Here is a 21,560-nt window from a genome sequence, read left to right as displayed (position 1 = left end):
AAAAAAACTAAATAACTTGTTCATCATAATGCAGTGAAACGTCATGCAGAGGCAAAATTTGAGAATACTTATACTTATCTTTGACATTCATGATCTTTTCATAAAAATAGGTCTACCTCTCCACAGAGCACTTTTATTTTATAAACATATTGGAATTAAACTAATTCAAGGGTTACTCTAAGGATCCAACCCCTTCCCCGAAAACAAATGTGTTAGCTATTTTAATTCCATACAGGGGTGTGACAAGAGTATTTTAAATTCTAACAACCAGTTTAAATTAAAAGAAAAATAAATAAGTGACAAACATATTTACTCAAGGTATAAATCAGGAATTAAACCAAAGTTCATTTGTATAATGATGATAGCGTAGTTCCAGTACAATTTGTTTAAACATTGTCTTCCTATCAAAATAACATTTTGGTATGCCCATCCAATAGTACACATACCTGTGTATCTCTGGGCTCTTTTGCCGGGTACTATGTTCTTCAGTGGCTTTCTGATAGGAGGTGAACCTCTCGTTTAGGGACATTGCAGGTGATTTGAAGTATTGCTCTGTTGATTTAGGAGAAATACTGCCCAATTAGTTACATAGGAATTTTCATTTGTGACAGAAGGGCATGTGGCAGGTGAAAAGAAAATAAAAATGCTCAAGAAACCTAGCAGAAGAGAATCAAGTGTTACAAAGAGGTCCTCCTACCCTGCCCCTTTTATATATAACTCTCATACCTCAACAGAAAACTGATGCAAAGTTTCTCACAGGTCCCTGACAATACTACATGCAATCCAAAAACAATAACTAGATTAAACTGAAGAGTCTCTAATTCATCTCTATAATGCACTACTTCCTCAAACAGAAAACAATACATGAATACCCTTATATACCTTGCCATTATGAACAAATGAATTTACTTCAACTACATTTGCAGAAAACAAAAATACTGAAGTAACTACATAGCTGATTTTAGTAAACTAATAAAATTATTTCATCAAGAACTACACTGACAACAAAAACTGGATTTAAGAAAAAATGGAATACTGCTATTCCCATTAGAAATATTTCTTCAATCAATGAAATTTCACTAATTACTCCAAAACCTGGCATCTTGGCAAACCTGACAGCACATCTGATGTTCATGCCCTGTCTTTCTTTTAACAATTTAAAAATTATAGTGATATCAATACTGATTAATTTTTAAACTAGTTCAAGATATGCTGTAAATGTAAAATACAAAGACGTATAAAGTGATGAAATGTTACATTACGAAGCAAGCTATCTGCTTAACAGGTCAACATACATCTTTGTCAACTTACCGCCCAATATCCAGCACATGTCTCATAACCAATCATTAAAACTTGAAACGGCCACTACAAGGGTAGTGCCTCAATCATAATTCCATGAAACCCAGGAATTTGAGCTAGCAACTCAGTTTTTATGCCATTTTTGCCAGGAAGACAGAAGATTCAACTTTGCCTGTATCTTTCAACAGCTATTTTACTTTGAAACATGGATTTTGCCATTTCAAAACATATTCCAGGACCTAGTTACAATGAAAAAGAAAACATCACTGGGCATTTTCAGCTCTAAATTAAGAAAGAGCTGTTCAGATCGGTTGCACAATACCAATAACAAAACATAACAACAGTTCTTAAAAAAAAAAGAAAATGAAAAAGAAAAAATTGTTTCAAAACCTGATCTCAAAATTTAGCAATAAATTTTAAAATGTGGAGACAGGTCAAAAAAAGGTGAAAAAAGAAAAATGTTAATGTTCTGTGTTTTATGTACCACAGTAATATGGTCATGAACAGGTTCACTCTAATTATAGCCAAATAACAAAACTCATTACCACATTTAAGTAATTACAGTCCAAAAAGAAATTATTCACTGTTTTGAAATATCAAGTGCATAAAGAATTGCTGATCATGAGTTTTGACTATTACAATGAGTTGTTCTCACGTCAAAAGACAAACTTGATTTAAAAAATGGCTTTTAAGACCAACAGCCATGGAGATTCCTGAGCTTAAGAACCTACTTACTTCATAGTACGCTGCCTTTTAAACACAAAAACAAAAAAAACATAATTGCCCAAAAACTCGTACCCTAAACTTTTGAAAATAATGAGTAACTTGTAACAAGAATGACATCCTGATGAACACATCATGCTTCATTTGACATAAACACCCTTTATCATCTTCAGTATCTAAAGAAATCTCATATCATTAACCTAATTAGTCATTATTCATGTAATTAGTACTAATCTAATATTCGATTAAGTTTCTCATTTCCCTTTTAAAAATCCTATCAGTTTTCTCTGGTTTATTTATCAAGTAAACAAGCTAAAGTATTATATAACAAACTAAGTGAAAAGAAAACAAGACAGGAAATTAATAGTTTTCCCACAGGTTTCAGGTTTTAAAGTTGAGAAAAGTTCTTAGTAATATTCAGTAACAATACTGCTTGACATTGTAAATCTATAAACATTCTGTACTTCAAATAGAATATAATGGCGCATTTCAAAAAGACTTTTAGCATTAAATCAATCTACATTTTACTATGCTGTAAATTTTTAGGGTATGTTTTAACTCTAAGCATTTCAGTCACTTTATATAAATATCTTCTTGCTAGCAAGACTGGTATCTCTTTTCATGAAACACCGTTTTTCCCAAATGTTTAACAATGTCTGTGTACCTGCTATCCCCGGAGTACATTGATTACTAAACACAGCTGTTCATCTTCTTTTTATTTGCAGGAGAAATTTAATACACAATACTAAACATACCTTTAACATGATGAACCAAGGATACAATGTGCTGAATAAATGACTCTGAAGTGCTTTTGCTGGCCTGTGGCAACTTAATGTGGTCAAAGATGGATCGGAATTCTTGCTCCTTCTTGACAGAATGGACAAGTGTACTAGCAAGTAGCCTGTCTTTAGTCAAGGAAGCAGGTCTGGAACACATTGGTACAAACACACACACACAAACAAAATATACCATTGGTTTCAATGTGAAAATGGTAAATGTTCAGAAAATACAATAATTAACTGGAATATTAACTAACCACCCACATTTTAAAAGCCACTTTATTTACTGGGCTTCAATGTGAAATTACCTGTTAGAATCATCAAGAGGAACAGGGGCCATTTTGAGTTTGACTTCAGGACGATGAGAATCACTGGCTATCATTTTGATCCTAAGTGGGCTCTCCTCTCTGAAGGTAGACTTTTCTCGTGCATCCAGGTTCTTGTGTAGAGGGGGACTGTAATCAAAGAGGTCTTTGAGCTTTTCAGACTTTACCTGCTCAGGTGACTGAGTTTCTTTCTTTACTGTTATTCTCTCAGAATTTTTGTCGTCTTCCTTGTGCTTATCTTTTGTAGTGCTAGGCCTCTCCACTACATAGCCAGTCTCTTTAAGTTTATAATTTTTTTCTTCTCTAAATCCATCACTTTCTCTATTGCCTTTCAGTGAAACTTTGGACTTGTACTTGGTTCCTTCCTCCTCAGTATTCCGGTGAGATGCAGTAGCAAAATTTTTACCCTGATCTGCAAGGACTGACTTCCTGAACTGTCTATAATCCTCTGTCTCCTCTGTGTCATCCCCTTCTGAATCATTAAACTTTTGTTTTCCAGACTCTTTATCACTGAAGTAATCTAGAGCTTCCTGATCTTCCCATTCTCCCTCTGCCCTCCCTTTCTCTGATCCTTTCTCCTTTGGAGCCTCTTTTTCCCTGGTATTACCCCTATCAAGCAGGAATACTCTAGACTCTTCATCTGTGAACCTGTGAATAAGCAAAGAAGAGGATGGTAACTCTGGATTGCATTCACTGTGGATAATTTGCATACTTAATTGTGCTGACCAATACCACAGGACCAGTAACGAGAGGGAAAAAAACCTACTGAAAGTGTTTTCAGATTCCTTTTTTTAAATAGCACTTATGTACTGAGTTTTTAAATAAGTTTATGTAACAGACTTTCTGAAGTTTAAAAAGCAAAGCCATTCTCAAAACCTGTTCTATTTAGTCATAGTTCACAATTCTGCACTAACAAACCCAAATTTCCAGAGATGCTGTAACACGCAACATAGCTTAAGTTTAAGGCTAAAAACCACTAGTAAGTAATATACTTTACCTATTAGAATTCTACTTATGATTATACACGAAATTTTGCATTTTACTTATTTGCTAATATGAGAAGAGTTCACAAACTTGGACTTTAATGTAGTTGATAATACTAAATATTCTATCTGAATCATAAAATAGTTCATAAATACTTTGCTACAGAAAATAATGATTTCTGGAATTAAGTACAAACTAGAAATCAATTAGAATAAAAAAATTAATTCTAGATTGCACAACACTGTATACCACAAATAGCATGCTTGCTCTATTTTCTTATTTTTAAGTTGATCACACTACATCAGAAAAGTTTTCAAAGAGTTTAGCAACATTTGAAATTACAATTTAATCAAAATATGTTTAAAACGTCACTAGGTCAGTAAAAAATACCATTATCTTCTCTATGGTCAGGCAGATTTATTAAAATATTGCAGCTGGACTGTTTATAATACCACACAAGAGCATGAAATAGAACTGCATTATTTATATAGGTCACATTATAATGCTGAAGAAAACAAAATAAGCTCCAAAGCTCTAATACTACAAAATTAACCTCTAAAAATATTTTGTTTTTACATGTAAAGCTGTCAGTTTACATGCTTTACCCTTCTCAATTCTTGTTTACATTCTTAACTGAACTTACTAAAAATAGATAAAACTAAAAGAACTATAAATTAAGTTTCTATTAAAGCACTTAGTTCCGAAGTTAGGGAGATATGAGTGAAACCAACTTGAAATTAATTTATAAAGAAGTCAAGCAAAAAGAGCTAAATATACATTATAATGCAATTTTAAGTCTTACAAGAAATACAAACAGAATTCAAAGAACTATTATTTTAACCTAAATCCTCTAATTCCTACCTTTTCAAGAATTTTCCTGTCTTTGCAGATTCCTGATCTCCACCATCAGGATAAAATGAGGAACGTCCCCTAGCCTCATCTCTTGGAGCATTCTGTGGTGTGATTGTCTTTGCAGGGCTTCTTCGTGAAGGGATGTGATGAATCGGACTATTCTGAGAAGGACTATAGCGACTAGATCCATTTCCAACAGAACCAGACCCAGACCTTTCAGGACTATGCTGAATGGAATGTGAATGCTGAGAGGGAGTATTTTTTGCAGAGTGAACTGTACTAAGCATGGGAGCATCAGAGCAAGATGAACTCTGACTAGGTGGTGTGGCAATTGGTGAAGGACTATGGGGTGATCTGGGACTATTATCATAAGCTGAAAGACCAGGCCAAATATCACCAGATGTGGCCGATGATTTATTAAACTCATCAATAGATTCAGACGGGTCATGTTCAAATGTATCTTTCGGTTCCTCTTGTGATTTATTTTTTAATGGACTCTCTTCTTGGGGCTCCCCTTCAGATTTTTTGGTTTGTTTTTCCTGAGACCCTCGTCTTTTAGAGACAGGAGATTTGCTATATGGGGATGAAGAACGAGAAGAGGATGATCTTGGAGACCTAGAGGATCTATATGACCGACGAGATCTGCTTCGGGATCTTTGTGAGGAAACGGATCTTCTTTTTGGACTCCTGGAACGTGAACGACCTCGTCTAGGACTCCTCGAGTGTCTTCTATTCCAGACAGGTCTATAGCCACCTCGATGGTATCTACCTCCTCCACCTTGATAATACCCTCTACCCCTTCCTCTGTACCCATAAGGTCGTCTCATTCCTCTATTATTTCTGTAATCTCGCCGATAATCTCTAGAATAAATACGATCTCTACTACGAGATCTTGAATATGTCCTGGAACGAGACCTAGAACTAAAAATGAAATAAGTATCAACGCAACAAAACAAACTATTCCATCCTACCATTCTAAACACTCTAAGTTTAAACTGTAACAAGTGTATCAATTGTCAAAGCTAAAAATGTATATTAAAAACAATTCGTACAGCAAAAGTTTAGTGTTTTCAATGAAGGAAGTCTCATTTCTAAGATGAATATTGAGAGAATAAATTAAAGGCCTTGGAAATGAAGGCACAGAAAATGGGGGGAAAAGACATATCCAACAGAACGTAATGACAAATTCTAGTATATTTATTCAAGCACTTAAAGTGATAGAAGAATTTTTAATGGCACAGAATACCCATCAGTGAAATACCAGTGGACAAACGCACACATAATATAAATTTACCCTTAAAAAATAATCCAGGAAAAACCATAACCTAGTATTAATTCTCAATAAAGTATGCTTACTTTTATTTTCAATTTATGGTTTCTATTCTCTATGCTAAGTATGTATTACTATTTAAAGAAAGACAACCAATCATTTTTAACAAAAGAATTAAACTTATGAAGACTGAGTCAGAAATAGTAAGCAACTGTAAAATAATATGCAGATTGCTTACTGCCACATAATTGTTACCTTACCCAGTTCATCTCTTAACATATAGTAAAATACAAGAAACCCACCATTTAGTGCACAGTACATTAAGAATCTGAGGTGTAGAGTTAGACTAGCTGGATTCTAATCTATGCCTTGCTATTTACTAGCTTACATACAACCTGGACAATTCTCAATTTCTCTAACTCTAATATGAGGGTAACAATAGATGAATTTGACAGGGTTCTTTTGAGAATAAAATATTAATAAATTTGACAATGTACCATTATAGTAAGCATTCCATAAGCATTAGCCGAAATGATTATCATTATTGAGACTTAAAAGCATGGTAATTCACCTGTATCTCTTCTTTCTAGAGTGTGACCTTGATCTTGATCGAGAACTAGACTGTGATCTAGACTTCGATCTTGAAGAATGTGATCTAGAATTGGAGCGACCCATTTTTTTTCCCTAGTAAAACAAGGTCAAAAAAAAAATCACAACATAACTGAACAAGTTTCACATTATATAATTTATTTTCAAACTTTACAAGATACCCTTCTCAAAGGATATTATTCATCATCATTCTTTTTAAGTAAATACTAAGCCGGACAATTATTCCTAACTAAAAACTGTATTTTTCACCTGCATGAAAAGTATTGTACATATTGAAGACACAAAAGAAAATTTCTATGAACTGCCCCACCTATGTGCCTCAATCCAAAAAAGGCAGCAGCTGCAGAAGTCGGAAAGAGCAATGACATCAAGAATGACTGCAGCAATGTTAGATGTTATTCCATACCCAATACAAATGCCTACCTCTCTGATAAAAAAGATAAGTAACAACAAAGTATTACAGATTAAGAGATCTGAAACAAAGAAAATACAAGTGGCTTAATACTAAAGAAAGCTAAACCTACCAGACTGTCATCACAATGCTTCATAGCTTTGAAATGGGTCTAAATTGACTACTTCATGCATACAATACTGCTTGGAATGATGAATAGTCTTCTAGTATAATAAAGGCCACTAAATCTCTTAACAGCTGAGGTCATGGCTCTACTCTCAATAGTCATGACTGCAGACTAAAAATGGACATATCAGTGCCTAGCCTACCTTGTAGCTTTCTGGTAAGAACATGAAACTGGAGAGATGGCTGCAGGAAAGAAATTGGAGCTGAAGGAAAAAAGAACTGGGTACTAGTATTCTAAACACTATTTAGAATATAATGTAATTGGTATCTAATTAGACCCCAGAAATCAGTAACAATACTACTTGATTTATAAATCCACTCTCCACAAAAATTTATTTACACATATTTCCGAAGTCTATTTCTGCTATAATTTCCAAATTTTGCACTAACTCATTACTGAAAATTAGTAATTGTTTCTATAAAAGTGACTCGCTAAACTTCTAACAGCATGCAATTGCTGTATTTTAAACCATTTCTCCTACAACTATTTTTTTAAAAGATTTTATTTATTTATTTATTTATCTTTAGAGGGGAAGGAGAGAGGGAGAGAAACATCAATCTTTGGTTGCCTTTTGTGCATCCCCTGCTGGGAGTTGGCCTGCAGGGAACTGGACTACAACCCAGGCATGTGCCCTGACTGGGAATCGAACCTCGATCCTCTGGTTCGCAGGCTCGCGCTCAATCCACTGAGCTACACCAGCCAGGGCTCCTACAACTATTTTTGAAGGTACTTATTTCACCTGTCTTGACTTTACTCGGTATTATGAAATAGTATTTAAAAGTACTCAGTTGAGTTGAATTATAGATAAAAGTAATGACAATGTGTGCATTCTTCCTCATCAAAAAACATAAATGACAAATCGAGGTTTCTGACAAATACTTATTTCAAAATAAAACATAACCATCCTCAAACAGACAAATACCAGCTCTGTCTTCTCTCACTCTTTAGTCTAAGTAAGAAATACACAGACAGTATGTTCCTCAGAATTGTAGTAAGGACTAAATGAGTTGACACACGCAACACACTTAACAGAAAATTTAGCACATAGTAAGCGATCAACTTCAACTACATTAACACTAATATGATGAGAAGAAAAAGCTAAGTTATGGAACTCCTATATAAATAAGGGAAGACGAGTTAAATAAGCAAGATTATTTTGTCTTGCTTTACTTTTAAATAGCTTTGTGTGTTCTGAGTCTTTAAATAGATATGTCTATAGAAATAGAAGCAGACACAATTTAGAAGCAGGAGAGATAAAGAGAATCTTTTTCCTAAAACTAACTTTTAAAATCTGGCTTACTTCATATAAGCTACCAAAACCAAAAAACTTCAGACTACATCATTTTTAACCATTCACTTGAATCATGAGTTTAATAGTCAGTCACAATTTTTAAATAAGCCCAAGTGAAAACAAGAAAAATGAATACTATGTACCTTGGGTTTTATGCAGGATCAAGCAATCAAGTGAAGTATTTGTGATAGTGTAAATTCTTCCTGGAGAGAATGGTCTTAGAGAGTAAATCTAAATTCAAATTCCTAGCAAAAATAAAAAATACAAGTTTGATTTATGATAAATTAAATACACACTGTTTACAACAGCCAGTAAAATAAACAAGTATACCCAGCACTGCAATAAACTCTTAATAAAGGCATTAAATGATTTCAGGGAAGGGAACACTGAATTAGGAAATAAACTTTAACCATAAACCTAAAGAATTTTTTTTGTTCTAATCAGAATGCAATGGTCTATTATTAAACCTGAATTCTAATTTAATTAGATACCTGAATTCTAATTTTAGCAACGTGGGCTTTACAAAACTTAAGCTATGCTGTCACACTATCAGAAAATTTCTGAAGTGGCTAACACAATGCCATCTTTGTCAGATATATGTAATTAATATTCTTTTTTTAAAGATTTTATTTATTTTTAGAGGGGAAGGAGGGAGGGAGAGAAACATCAATGTTCGGCTACCTTTCCTGCGTCCCCTGCTGGGAACTGGCCTACAGGGGACCGGCCTGCAACCCAGGCATGTGCCCTGACTGGGAACCGAACCGCAATCCTCTGGTTCGCAAGCCTGTGCTCAATCCACTGAGCTACACCAGCCAGGGCCAGATATATGTAATTAAAATTCTTAATGCTATAATTTATAATTTATCTAAAATGAGTTCATTTAAATGCTCTGCTATTTATCTTATTCTCTCAGCCACTTCCTTTCACACAGTTCAGTTTCACCTAAAACTGATTTTTTGGTGAAACATACAACAAACATCACAGTAACTCAAAGTTTTGTGCCTAAAAGTAATTTGACACATGTATGGCAGACACTCCAATACCAGAACAGCCAGTAAATTAAAAAAGTATTGACTGAGAGTCAATATTCTTCCTAAATTAATTTACTAAGAGTTTATTTAAGTTTTGCACAAAATATTAAGCAGTTATCAATACTGAAATGGTTAGCCTTGTAACATTCAGTTATTACCAATTATATGCAAAGAATAGACCAAAAAAGACTAAAGGAGCAAAAACTAAACTAAGAAATATAAGACTGATTACATGCCTATACTCAAGGAATTCACAAATGGGCTTAAATGGGAAAAAATACGAAATCAAATATGAAATCTTATAAAAGATCAATATGATATCTTATAAAGTAATCCATCCAATTAAAAAATGCAATAAAGGAACATGTATAAAGAGCCAAAGAGGGGAGCGTGGTGGAAGGAAAAGTCAGACAACAGTTCTTGAACAATAAATAATAAAATTTTAAATAAAAAATGCAATGAAATTAGGACTACAAAGCAGAAAAAATGTAACATTAAACTGGTAAACCAAGAACAATTTCCCCCAAATATCCATGCTCTTACTGCCAGAGGAGGGGAAAGTAAGAGTAAGATTTAAGGTTCAAGCTAGGAAGGAGGAGTAAGAGCCTAGTGATTGAGGGAAACACCCTAAAGTAAAAAGTAGCAATACAAAAGGTCACAGATCAGAAACAACTTCTAAAATACACGTATACTTATAGTTTTAAAAATATTAACTCCCCCAAGTCCGCTGAAAAACCAATCTTCTAAACTGATGTGTTATGAAACTTTATTGTGACCTAGAAGTCGAATACTACTGAGATTTACTGCTAGAAGTGATACTAGTTTCATTTTAGCTAACAAACCCAAAAGGCTAATTTTAATTTCTATATATCCACACAAGAACTGCCAAATCTCTCATGATTTTTTTGAAGTTTCAAGAAAATAAACACTAGAAATAGCAAAGTGAGGGGGAGAGGGTCTGTAGGCTGTTTGACTAGGAGATACATATTCTCAAACACAATCTATAAATATATTCAAGTAGCCATACTAAGAACTCAATGATCATATGCAAAATGACACACAATGCTTACTTACCATTTAATTATAACATTTAACAAGTATTTAACATTTTCTATTAAAATATCTAATATAGTCAGTAAAGAACTATAATCAACTCAGTTATTTAAAAAAAAAAGCAATTCTATGTACAAAGCACAGTGCATTATGGAGACATGACTATGTAAGTAAGAGATCCCTGCCCTCCAAAAACAAACTAGGGAGGAAAAGAAACAAATCAAATCAAGGCAAACTAAATACCAACCATGTGCCAAGAACTGTGCTGACTTTAAAATCATGTCATTTTATTCTCATAATTTCACATGCTACATATAAACCCCATCTTCCAAATGCTGAGAACCCCAAGCTTTCAGAATTCCTTTGCATTTTAAGGTGCCTATTGCAAGCCAGGCACTACTATTCTAGGGGTAGAAATAGAGCATTTTAAGTGAGACAGGTTGGATGTCTTGATTCTCTATTTCTTTGTTAATAAATCACTGTAAATGACATAGAATTCAGCTAGTGTTCAACTAATTATTTTGAAAGTAGTTTCTCCCAATCCAAAGTTCTTTGCAGAACTGAAAAGCTTTCTCCATTTCTACAAGTGTTCTCATGAAAAATCTAGTACAACTAACCCACATAAGTCAGTGAATAAATTCAACTAGAACTGAGCCTACCAACTGGTAAGTTTTTAAAAAATATTTTATTTCCTTTTTTTTTTAGAGAGAGAAGGGAAAGGAAGGAGAAAGAGAGGGAGAGAAACATCAATGTGTGGTTGCCTCTCACATGGTCCCCCACTGGGGACCGGGCCGGCAACCCAGGCATGTGCCCTGACTGGGAATCGAACCGTGACCCTTCGGTTCACAGCCCGCACTCAATCCACTGAGCTACACCAGCCAGGGCCCAACTGCTAAGTTTTTACAGATCTTTCTCCAAGTTCTAAAATACTGTTCTTCCCAATCAATAATCATCTCTATCTAAATCTCCTTTGCCACCATTTTAATTATCTGAATTAAGGGGATTCCAATGTTTACCACAACGTAAAAACACTGAAGTATGGCAACCTTAAAACAAGATAACAACAAGCCATCGGTAGACAGACTTTAAATTGGTCCACCCTGAATTACTTTACACACAATCCTTCCCTTCAAATTTTTTATCCTGAATTGGGTAGGATAAGATAGAAACACAAATAAGGTTGTAGCAGTTCTTCCTATGTAAAGGTTCTTGTATAAACAGTAGCTCAACTGATTCCAACTAGACTCTACCTGAAAAGAGGACTCATAAGAGGTATAAGGAATTGTCCTACTTTTTAATTCTCCAAAATAGCTGCAAAAGCTGCTGTCTGAAGTAGCTAATCTCTTTACATCAGTTTTGGTCATGCTTGTATTCAGCGTTGGTCTCTTTTTTTCTAATTCTAAAACGCTGTAAAAAAGTTTGATGTACAAAAGTAGATGTACTTGATTCTGATAAGACAAATCTAAAAAAGCAAATAAAGCCAACTTAGGAACGCTGACGAAAATGTGGGCAAAATCCCTTATCTCAACGCAGCCACCAATCATGGCTACCACATTACTGTCACGATATAATGGGCTAAATCGCTTGCTGCACGGACATGGCTTCGCCTGTACTACTGGAGAACTGCCCTTCCGGCCCCCGTCGTCGCAGAACCACTCACAAAATCAGCTAAGGCCCGCCGCCCATTCTAGGAAGCTGTAACTAGTGCGCCGTTCCTCCAAAACAGTGGGTTGCTACTGAGTTGCCAAGGGGACCCGAGAAGACTAACCTCGGAGAAATTTTCCCCCAACACCAAGGACTCGGGGTGGATTCGGAATTCAGTTACGTGGGACAGAACAGCATCCTACACCGACCAGAGTAACAAAAATGAGGTGTAAGCCGACGGGGAGCGTTAAAACGGGGAAAAAGATTTTAATGAGGCGAAAAACGGTGGCGATCGCGGCCAACTAAGAGAACTGCTGAACTTCTCACAGCGCCGGGAGCTATAAGCGGGGAACCGAGAAAGAAGCGCGCGTGCGCCGGCCCAGCGTTCATTCGGGCGCGCGCAGGGGTCTAGGCCGAGGAAATGGGGGAAGGGTTGAAGAGGATGATATGCGCACGCGCACGAAGAGGCCTCGCGGTCTCCGGGTCTCCACCAGGTTCGGAGCCACAGCACCGGGACCGTTCTCACTGCTCACTCCCCCTGCCCCAAAATTTTGGCCCTAGTGTCTCAAAAACCTGAGCGGAGCTGACGGAGAAACGCATAAATAACGGCACAACGTCTCCTGGGTTCTCGGGTCGCCGCCACCCACAAAAGGCTTAACAATATCCATTTGCCCTTTCTATTCACTACCTTTGAGTGAATTCACTACTCTGAATGCCGCGCGAGGCCTACCTGACACCACGAAGGACGGTTCCCGGGACTTATCTTCGTTGTAACTACACAGCGGCCATTTCCCGACTCAAGAACGGGAGGAAAACCATAGAGGTATCTTCGACGCGCTAGCTCATTTTCGTCACTTCCGATTCGGGGCGTGGCCTGTGGTGCCGCTAAATAACCGGGCAAGCCCCGCCCACCCTCCCGCCCTAAACCCGCTCCCTCGCCGCTGTTAAGATGGTTCCTGAGGCCTTCTGGGAAGTCGCGTGGCTGGTCTCGCGCGAAGTGCTGGCGGCCTCTCCCTTCGGCCTTTATCAGCTGCCTCGGCGCGAACGGATAGTGGGGCGGAGTGATTTGCTAGGGGCGTTTAGTCGTTTGGCCTCGTGGTGGGATTCGCTGGCTCCGCTTCCTGACTGTGAGGGAGCCCTTTGACCCCATCTTTCGTCCCCATTTTTTTTGCTCGTGTAATTCATTCCTTTTGGGGGCCGACTCAGACCGAGCCAGAACCAAAAACACAGTTGCACTCTTAGGAAAAGCCCGGGATTCAAGAAGAGGTTCCGTTAGCACAGCTCGTCTCCCTACGTCAAGAAGCACTGAATTCCTTCTTGGACGCCCCACTGTCAACTAGGAAGTTACACTTGCGCCGTGATAAAGTGCCAAACGCACTTCGATGCTATAAAAATGGCCACGATCTAAGCAAGACCTTTTCCCGAGTGGCGTCTGACCGATTCTGCTACCCTCTAGCGGAGCTTTGGCCACACAACTCCCCAGGGACTTGGGCGGTCTTGGCGGTTTTCGTCTCGGATGCCTGTTTCCCCGCGACGTTGTCCAAGTTTTTCCGCCTTGGCACCTCGAAACATTGGCCTAGGCTGAAACATAAAGCAGAAGCTTGCCAATCGTTTGTGCCGGCCGAAAAACGACAAAGCGTGGTCTGCCAAAAATAGGAGATTGTACGTAGGCACGCCACTTTGGAATTGGACAGGATATCAAAAGCAATAGCACATTTTCTATTAATACTTCTCTGAGCCGCCCTTTCTTCCTTAGGGCCTACACCGTTATTACTTTGATGTTTAGGGACGTAAAGTACCTTAAGGATTTCAAGGTTGCGATTAGCAACCAGTCTTCTGTCAGGCCTTCTGCCAATCCATTATCTGGCCTTGGTTGTAAATTAAACTCTGTGCTTAGGGCATTCTCCTCGCGATCCATTTTACCAACTCAACCAGAAAAAGCACCTCGTTTTCCTGGCGTGAATTACGGGTTTTTCTCTTCCTGTACGGGCTGCCCCGCACCCCACCACCACCATCAGATTACGGGAGCAGTAATCTTGTGCTCTGTCGATGAATCCCAAGCATTCAGTAGGTGTTCAGTGGACAGAGAATGGATGGACTATATTTGAAAAATAAAAACTAGTCATTGATGGCTCATTATGACTACTATGATGCATGCATTTGGGCGGAGGGGAGGGGGGACCCCTTTAGAGCTAACAGCGCTTATCTATTTTTGTTCAAAATACACCAAAATCTGACTCGAGTGACTTGCAGCCTAGGATGTTATCTCGAAAACCTTTCTCTGCAATTCTATTGCAAATGCATTGAAAATAAGTCACCCTTCAGAGGCACTTGAACAGTAATTTTAAATAACCTGAGGTAGAAACAAATTTCTCTGAAACCGGGTTCATTGATATATACTTGATTTTACAAATTTCTAGAATTGGAGGGTCTTGAATTTAGATCATGTTTTATGCGTGTTCACTGAGTTGTCATATTTTACTTTAACCTGAAATTCCACCATTACAGCTCCATTATTCTTCATAATAAAACTTGTGTTTCCTGTTGAAAATACAAATAACATTTAAAAAACATAGAGGAAAAATCAAGAGCCCATTTAACACAATAGAAAATTTTCCCCAAAAGAAATATAAATTGTAAACAAATTTATATTTGTTTACAAAAGCTTACTAATAAAATACACACAAATAGAATCCTGAAAAAAATATTTTACATTCAATTAATTAGTAAACCAGTTTTAATTTATGTGTCATAGATAATTTACTGTAAATATGTTTATAAAGCTCTTTTCTTAGAGGTTTTTGTTTGTTTGTTTCATTTTGGTTTAAGATAATTGAAAGAGAAACCCAAGAGAAGTCCGAATATCTGAAACGGACAAAAACAAGATGACAATGAAAATGGAGTTGCAAGGCTAGACTACTTCAGCAAACCCCCTCATTCTACTGGTTTTGTTTGTTTTATTTGTCTTTTTAGGCTGGACAACATCTGAACTGTTTTTCTACTTGGGGAAATTAAAATGGAGTGGGGGGTTTGGAGTATCCCTGATCCCATTCCCTAAGAATAGTGACATTGGGAACCCAACAATTGTAGTGACAAACAGGCAACTGAGAAGCTGGGGCCAACAGAGATTCCCAAACTAGACAGTATTGGGGAGGGAGATGGCTATAGTTGGCTCACTTTTAACATCAGCAATGACAGTGTTGGGGGTTATCAACAGATAGATTGTACCAAAAAAACTCATTGCATATACCACAAAACTACTTACATTAGAGAAGGCTAAGTAATTTCCAGATCCAGGCCACAATGGTGAGCTGCATAAAGGTATGCAAAAGGATGTACATGAAATAAAAATCTGTTGGGGGGGAGTGGTCAGTGTTCAGGCCAGTATATTTACTAGTGCTGTAAGAAAACAGGAGATATGAGGGGCAGGTAGCGAAATGGGCAGGTATCCTCAACTCACTGCTTCAAGGTGACGATTTAGTATGGTATACCTGTTCTAGTCTAGATAGCTAAGGGTAGATTTAGAGTGTTCGTTAACTGAAAATTGAATGTTTAAAGGATTAAAAATGAGGCATTAAGGGTATATACAATAGAATATGATAAATTGAATGGGAAAGAAAGCAGAATTAGATACCCTAATTTCTCTGAGAGGTTGGCTCAGTTATAAACAAGTAAATTACCTTCATTGAATGCATATGCCCTCCAACTTTCCAGAAATAAACAATTGTGTTCATGTCAAAAGATGATCAAATTTTGAAAAGTAGAGCAATCAGCCAGATGAATCATGATCCACATTTTAATCTGTTTTTGAGCACATTTTTCATCTATATGGAAAATAAATTATCAGTGCCACACCTTAACTCTCTGTGCTCCTCCAGACATTTGGTCATGCTCTATTAAAATGCCTGACTCTTGCCTCATGAAACTAAAAGGATTTAAAGAGCAAATGTAGGGAAAGGGAATAAATCTTCGTCTAGGCTGTAAAGTTACTTACTAGAAGTCTTGAGATAAATCCAGGTCATGAGCAGAATTCTAGCCACCTTGGCAAATGGCTTATCCTTTCCAGTATAAATTATATGATCTTATACAAGACCATGGTAATTTTACCTTAAATGTTACTTTGAATGTTTTATAATCATTAGTAGAGACCAAACAATTTGACTCTCCATCCTGTAGCCATTCATAAAGAAAACTGCATTGGAATTTTCTCTTATAATAAATTAGTGAAAAGTTATATAATGACACTATACACATAAAATCATTCTGTAACTGATTTCAGTGCAACACAAAATTTTGTGAGGGTGGGGGGGTTTCATGAAAAGGAAAAGGACTTCCCTTAACTACTTTATCTTATTTCTAATAATTTTAACTCTCATGTTCAACTTATTTCATTTGCCACAGAAACTAAATGTTATATTTTGTTCTATAAAATAATTTTTATACTATATTTCACCAAATCTAAAAAGCCAATAATAAAGTGCATTGTGATCTAGCACAAATATAGGAGAGGGGCGTGAGAACTACACAAATTATCTCGAGTCACACAGAGTTAAGGCAGGGGCCTGCTTCGTGCTACCTGACACAGAACTTGGCTGACTGGAGATAAAGGCAGATCATGAAGGGCATTGGGACAAAGGAAATTCCTGCAAAGTTTGATTCATAGCTACTCATCCATACCTTATTGTTGACCCATACCATGGAAAAATACAAGGCCACAAAATATGCCTTGTAAAGGTTAAAGTTAATTCCAACGTTTTTCCTACTCTCTTTTTCCCCACACCAGCAATTTTCCATAGAAACTACAAACAGATAAAAGCTCAACCTCTAGAGATGGTTGATGTCTCTTCCTTCTCTCATGAGAAGAGTCTGCTACTCTGTCCATGGAGTGGCTTTTCTTGCTTGTCTTGTCTGCTGAATAAAGCCAGCTTTCCCACTTTAACCTCTTATCTGCTTTGAGTCTTGAGTTCTTTCCTGTGAGAAATGAAAAGCTTTCTAGGCTTGGGGCTTGGGTCCCCACTAGGGACTCACCACCCCTCCAGCATGAGTGCCAGTACGAAGGAAAAAAATCTTGTTCAGTAGTGGATGAACCATTGTTAGTATTTGTCATAAACACCAACAATTAAAGTTAAAAAACAAACTAAGCAAACAAGTAGAACAGAAACAGAATCATAGATATGGAGGTCATTTGGAAAGTTATCAGTTGGGAGGGGAAAGAGGAAGAATAGGGTAAAAGGTTCAGGGATTACAAAGCATGATTGGTAGGTACAGAATAGACAGAAGGATGTTATGAATAGTATAGGAAATGGAGTAGCTAAAGAGCTCATATGCACGACTCATGGACAAGAACTAAGGAGGGTATTGCCAGAGGGAATGGGAGCACTTGGTGGAAGGGGGGCAAAGGGAAAGAATTGGGAGAACTGTGATATCATAATCAATAAAATACATTTTTTAAAAGGCAAAGGTCTGGGGTGAGGGAAGTAGAATACAGCAAAGGAGGAATAAAAGATAGTGGGAAGAAACTTCACTTTGCTGAGTGAATGACGCAATGTGCCGATGATGTGTTACAGAGTTGCACACTTGAAACCTGCATGGTTTTATTAACCAATGTCACCCCAATAAATTCAATAACAAATGAAAAAATAAATAAATAAATAAAAAGGCAAAGGCTTTATGGTTGCTCAGCTACTACCTTTTCAGGAACACAATCACTAAACTTTAAAACAAAAATATACGCATAACTTTGGTCCCAGTGAAATTACAAATAAATATAATAATAACAAAGCTTCTTTGAAAAACTTGTCTCTTTAATATTTTATTTTTTAAAGGGTTTGTTTTTTCATTTTTAGAGAGAGGGAAAGGGAGGAAGAGAGGGAGAGAAACATTAGTGTATGGTGGCCTCTCACGCATCTACTACTGGGGACCTGACCAAAACCCGGGCATGTGCCCGGACTGTGAATCAAATATGTGACACTTTGCTTCGCAGGCTGGTGCTCAATCCACTGAGCCACACCAGCCAGGGTTGTCTCTTTTATTTTATCTATTAGTTAATCCAAGTGAGGATTGTAAAAAAATGGAAATCTTAAAAAAACTTCATTTAAAAAATTATATGAATTTAAAAAATAAAAATAAAATAAGAATTATACTTGTATAGAAATAAATGAGACTAAACCTCAAAGTGATACCATATTTTTATTTGGATGGCCACATTATAGGTGATTTTAAATAATTTTCTTCCTTTGCTTTTTTTATGTTCTAAAATTTCTATAATAAGCATTATTTTTATAATACAAAAGAACTTTAAAAAAATTAGACCATTTAATTTTATTTGAATTGTATAAGATAATGAGGAGCTAAGAACTAAGAAAAGACGTTTGTTTTATGTAGTTCTTAAAAACTGGGTGTCAAAACTATAATTTAACAAAGAAGAATAAGATATCCATTCCTAAATCACACTTTTTACTTTATTTTTAATTTTTTAAATATATTTTATTGATTATGCTATTAGTGTTATCCCATTTTCCCCACTTCATTCCCCTCCACCGTGCACACCCTCTCCCACCCACATTACCCCCCTTTAGTTCATGTCCATTTGTCTTAAGTTCTTTAGCTTTTACATTTCCCATACTATTCTTGCCCTCCCCCTGTCTATTTTCTACCTACCATCTATGCTACTTATTCTCTGTACCTTTTCCCCCCATTCCCCCCCCTCCCACTCCACACTGATAACCCTCCATGTGATCTCCATTTCTCTGATTCTGTTCCTGTTCTAGTTGTTTGCTTAGTTTGTTTTTTGTTTTGTTTTTTTAAGTTCGGTTGTTGATAGTTGTGAGTTTGTTGTCATCTTACTGTTCATATTTTTTATCTTCTTTTTCTTAGATAAGTCCCTTTAACATTTCATATAAGGGTTTGGTCATGATGAACTCCTTTAACTGGGCCTTATCTGAGAAGCACTTTATCTGCCCTTTCATTCTAAATGAAAGCTTTGCTGGATAGAGCAATCTTGGATGTAGGTCCTTGTCTTTCATGACTTGGAATAGTTTTTTCCAACCCCTTCTTGCCTGTAAAATCTCTTTTGAGAAATTGGCTGACAGTCTGATGGGAACTCCTTTGTAGGTGACTGTCCCCTTATCTTTTGCTGCTTTGAGAATTCTCTCCTTCATTTTAATCTTGGGTAGTGTAATTATTTTGTGCCTTGGTATGTTCCTCCTTGGGTCCAAATTTTTTGGGACTCTCTGAGCTTCCTGGACTTCCTGGAAGTCTATTTCCTTTGTCAGATTGAGGAAGTTCTCCTTTATTATTTGTTCAAATACGTTTTCCACTCGTGGCTGTTTCTTTCCCCCTTCTGGTACCCCTATGATTTGGATGTTGGAATGTTTAAAGATGTCCTGGAGATTCCTAAGCCTCTCCTCATTTTTTTGAATTATCATTTCTTTTTTTTTTTGTTTTTTTATCTTTAGAGGGGAAGGGAAGGAGAGAGGGAGAGAAATATCAATGTAGGGTTGCCTCTCATGCGCCCCCTGTGAACTGGCCTGAAACCCAGGCATGTGCCCCGACTGGTAATCGAACCGTGATACTATCATTTCTTTATTCTTTACTGTTTGGTTGTTTCTTTCTTTCTTCTGGTCCACTCCCTTGATTTGAGTCCCAGTTTTCTTTCCATCACTATTGGTTCCCTGTGCATTTTCCTTCATTTCACTCAGCATAGCCTTCATTTTTTCATTTAATTTGTGACCAAAATCAACCAATTCTGTGAGCATCCTTATCACCAGTGCTTTGAACTGTGCATCTGATAGGTTGACTATCTCTTTGTCGCTTAGTTGTATTATTTCTAGAACTTTGATCTGTTCTCCTGTTTCAGCAATTTTTTTTTGTCTTGTCGCACATGTTAAGTACTGAAGGGGGGAGCCTTAGGTGTTCACCAGGGTGGGGCAACCCAGTCTCTGAGTTTTGACGCAGTCTGGATGAATGTGTCTATTTCAGCTCCTAGGCTGTCCGACTTCCATACAGTTCAATTTTCTGTCAGTTCTGGTTGTTATTTTGTTTCTAAATTTTTGTTGTCCTTATTTTGGTTGTGTGAGGAGGCACAGTGTGTCTGTCTACCTATGCCTCCATCTTGGCTGGGTCTAAATCGAATTCTTGAGACACCTAAATCCGAAGTACTGTAGGAGGACATTTTCTTCCAGACAGAATCTTTGGGTTTGTTTCCTGCTTAATTCTTTTTCCTTGATGTGCCCTATAGTCTCCTTTTTGCTTCATGAATCTTCTCTGGAGGAATAAAGGGGAGTACCTTTGTTCAGTGGGGAAAACGTATGTTATATTATTTGCTTCCATTTAAAAGGAACTTATATGGTGAATTCCAACCAGTCACAACAGGTCTACATAAATATGGCCTGACCCTTTGGAAGACAGTTCTTTTCAAAATTTACTTTGTTATTTTGGGATCTGGGTGGGCAAATTGAAAATTAATACCACTGGCTCATTCTTTAAAATTCAGTTTTAGAAATGATTGTAGCTTGATAGACTAGATATTGTTTTTTTTTAGTGTTTGTGTCATTATATTTGTGTGTCCACAACAAAAAGGAGAAAAGCTTAGCATGAATACTATAAGTAGATTCATATCTTCCAACACAAACGCACCCAGTAGCTTTGGCTAGACATTTTCACGCACCATCTCACATTCCAGGGAGGTATTTCTGGCAACGGCATGTGAGATGATCTGTTGCCCCCGCCCTGGACGCTCACTGTTTGCAGGCAGATTCATTAACATGCTTCAAGTTATTCAGGAGCAGGAGCCACACAAATGTTCACCATTATTGGTCATTTATGGTTTATTCTTAGGGATCCAGCTGGCAACCATCTGGTGCACAGAACTAAAAATTAAAGGAAAGTAATAAAATAAAAGTCACTGGAAAAATATAATTTAGCCTCCATATGTCATTGATACATATTAAGTACATTTAATTAGCTGGTAGTGGAATAAGATGGATGATCTACAAGAGCAGGTACATATATGGAATTTAACACAAAGGCAAGTTGAAATTTTACTCCAAGTGTGTGCTGAAGGACAAAATGAAGAATGTGGTAACTATAGTAATTAACTGGCAGCGTACTACGTAGTATA

General features: G+C 36.9%; 1 protein-coding gene across 9 annotated transcripts in view; it reads right to left on the bottom strand.

The window, feature by feature from the left end:
• The window catches only part of BCLAF1 (BCL2 associated transcription factor 1), a 28,432-nt gene extending 15,135 nt beyond the window's left edge, over window positions 1-13,297 (bottom strand). For 2 of the 9 annotated variants that reach the window (XR_005066429.1, XM_037045685.1), the window contains exons 1-7: window positions 13,170-13,294; window positions 8,855-8,956; window positions 6,805-6,916; window positions 4,973-5,884; window positions 3,110-3,775; window positions 2,778-2,947; window positions 447-552 (exon numbers count right to left, since the gene is read on the bottom strand). Coding sequence is in view for 8 of the 9 variants with exons in the window: in XM_037045685.1 (XP_036901580.1) it covers window positions 447-552; window positions 2,778-2,947; window positions 3,110-3,775; window positions 4,973-5,884; window positions 6,805-6,908 (1,958 nt within the window). In the remaining variant the exon portion in view is untranslated. Of the gene's footprint in view, window positions 1-446; window positions 553-2,777; window positions 2,948-3,109; window positions 3,776-4,972; window positions 5,885-6,804; window positions 6,918-8,854; window positions 8,957-13,169 lie in introns of all 9 variants that reach the window. The other 7 variants (XM_037045690.1, XM_037045689.1, XM_037045688.1 and 4 more) reach the window with 7 other exon arrangements.
• Window positions 13,298-21,560: the final 8,263 nt, after the last annotated feature.

Source organism: Sturnira hondurensis, unplaced genomic scaffold, assembly GCF_014824575.4.
Source record: "Sturnira hondurensis isolate 20B ecotype Veracruz unplaced genomic scaffold, ASM1482457v3 Scaffold0004474, whole genome shotgun sequence".
Lineage (NCBI taxonomy): Eukaryota > Metazoa > Chordata > Mammalia > Chiroptera > Phyllostomidae > Sturnira > Sturnira hondurensis.
Note: the sequence above shows the minus strand (reverse complement) of the source record. Positions and strands in the feature narration are given on the sequence as shown.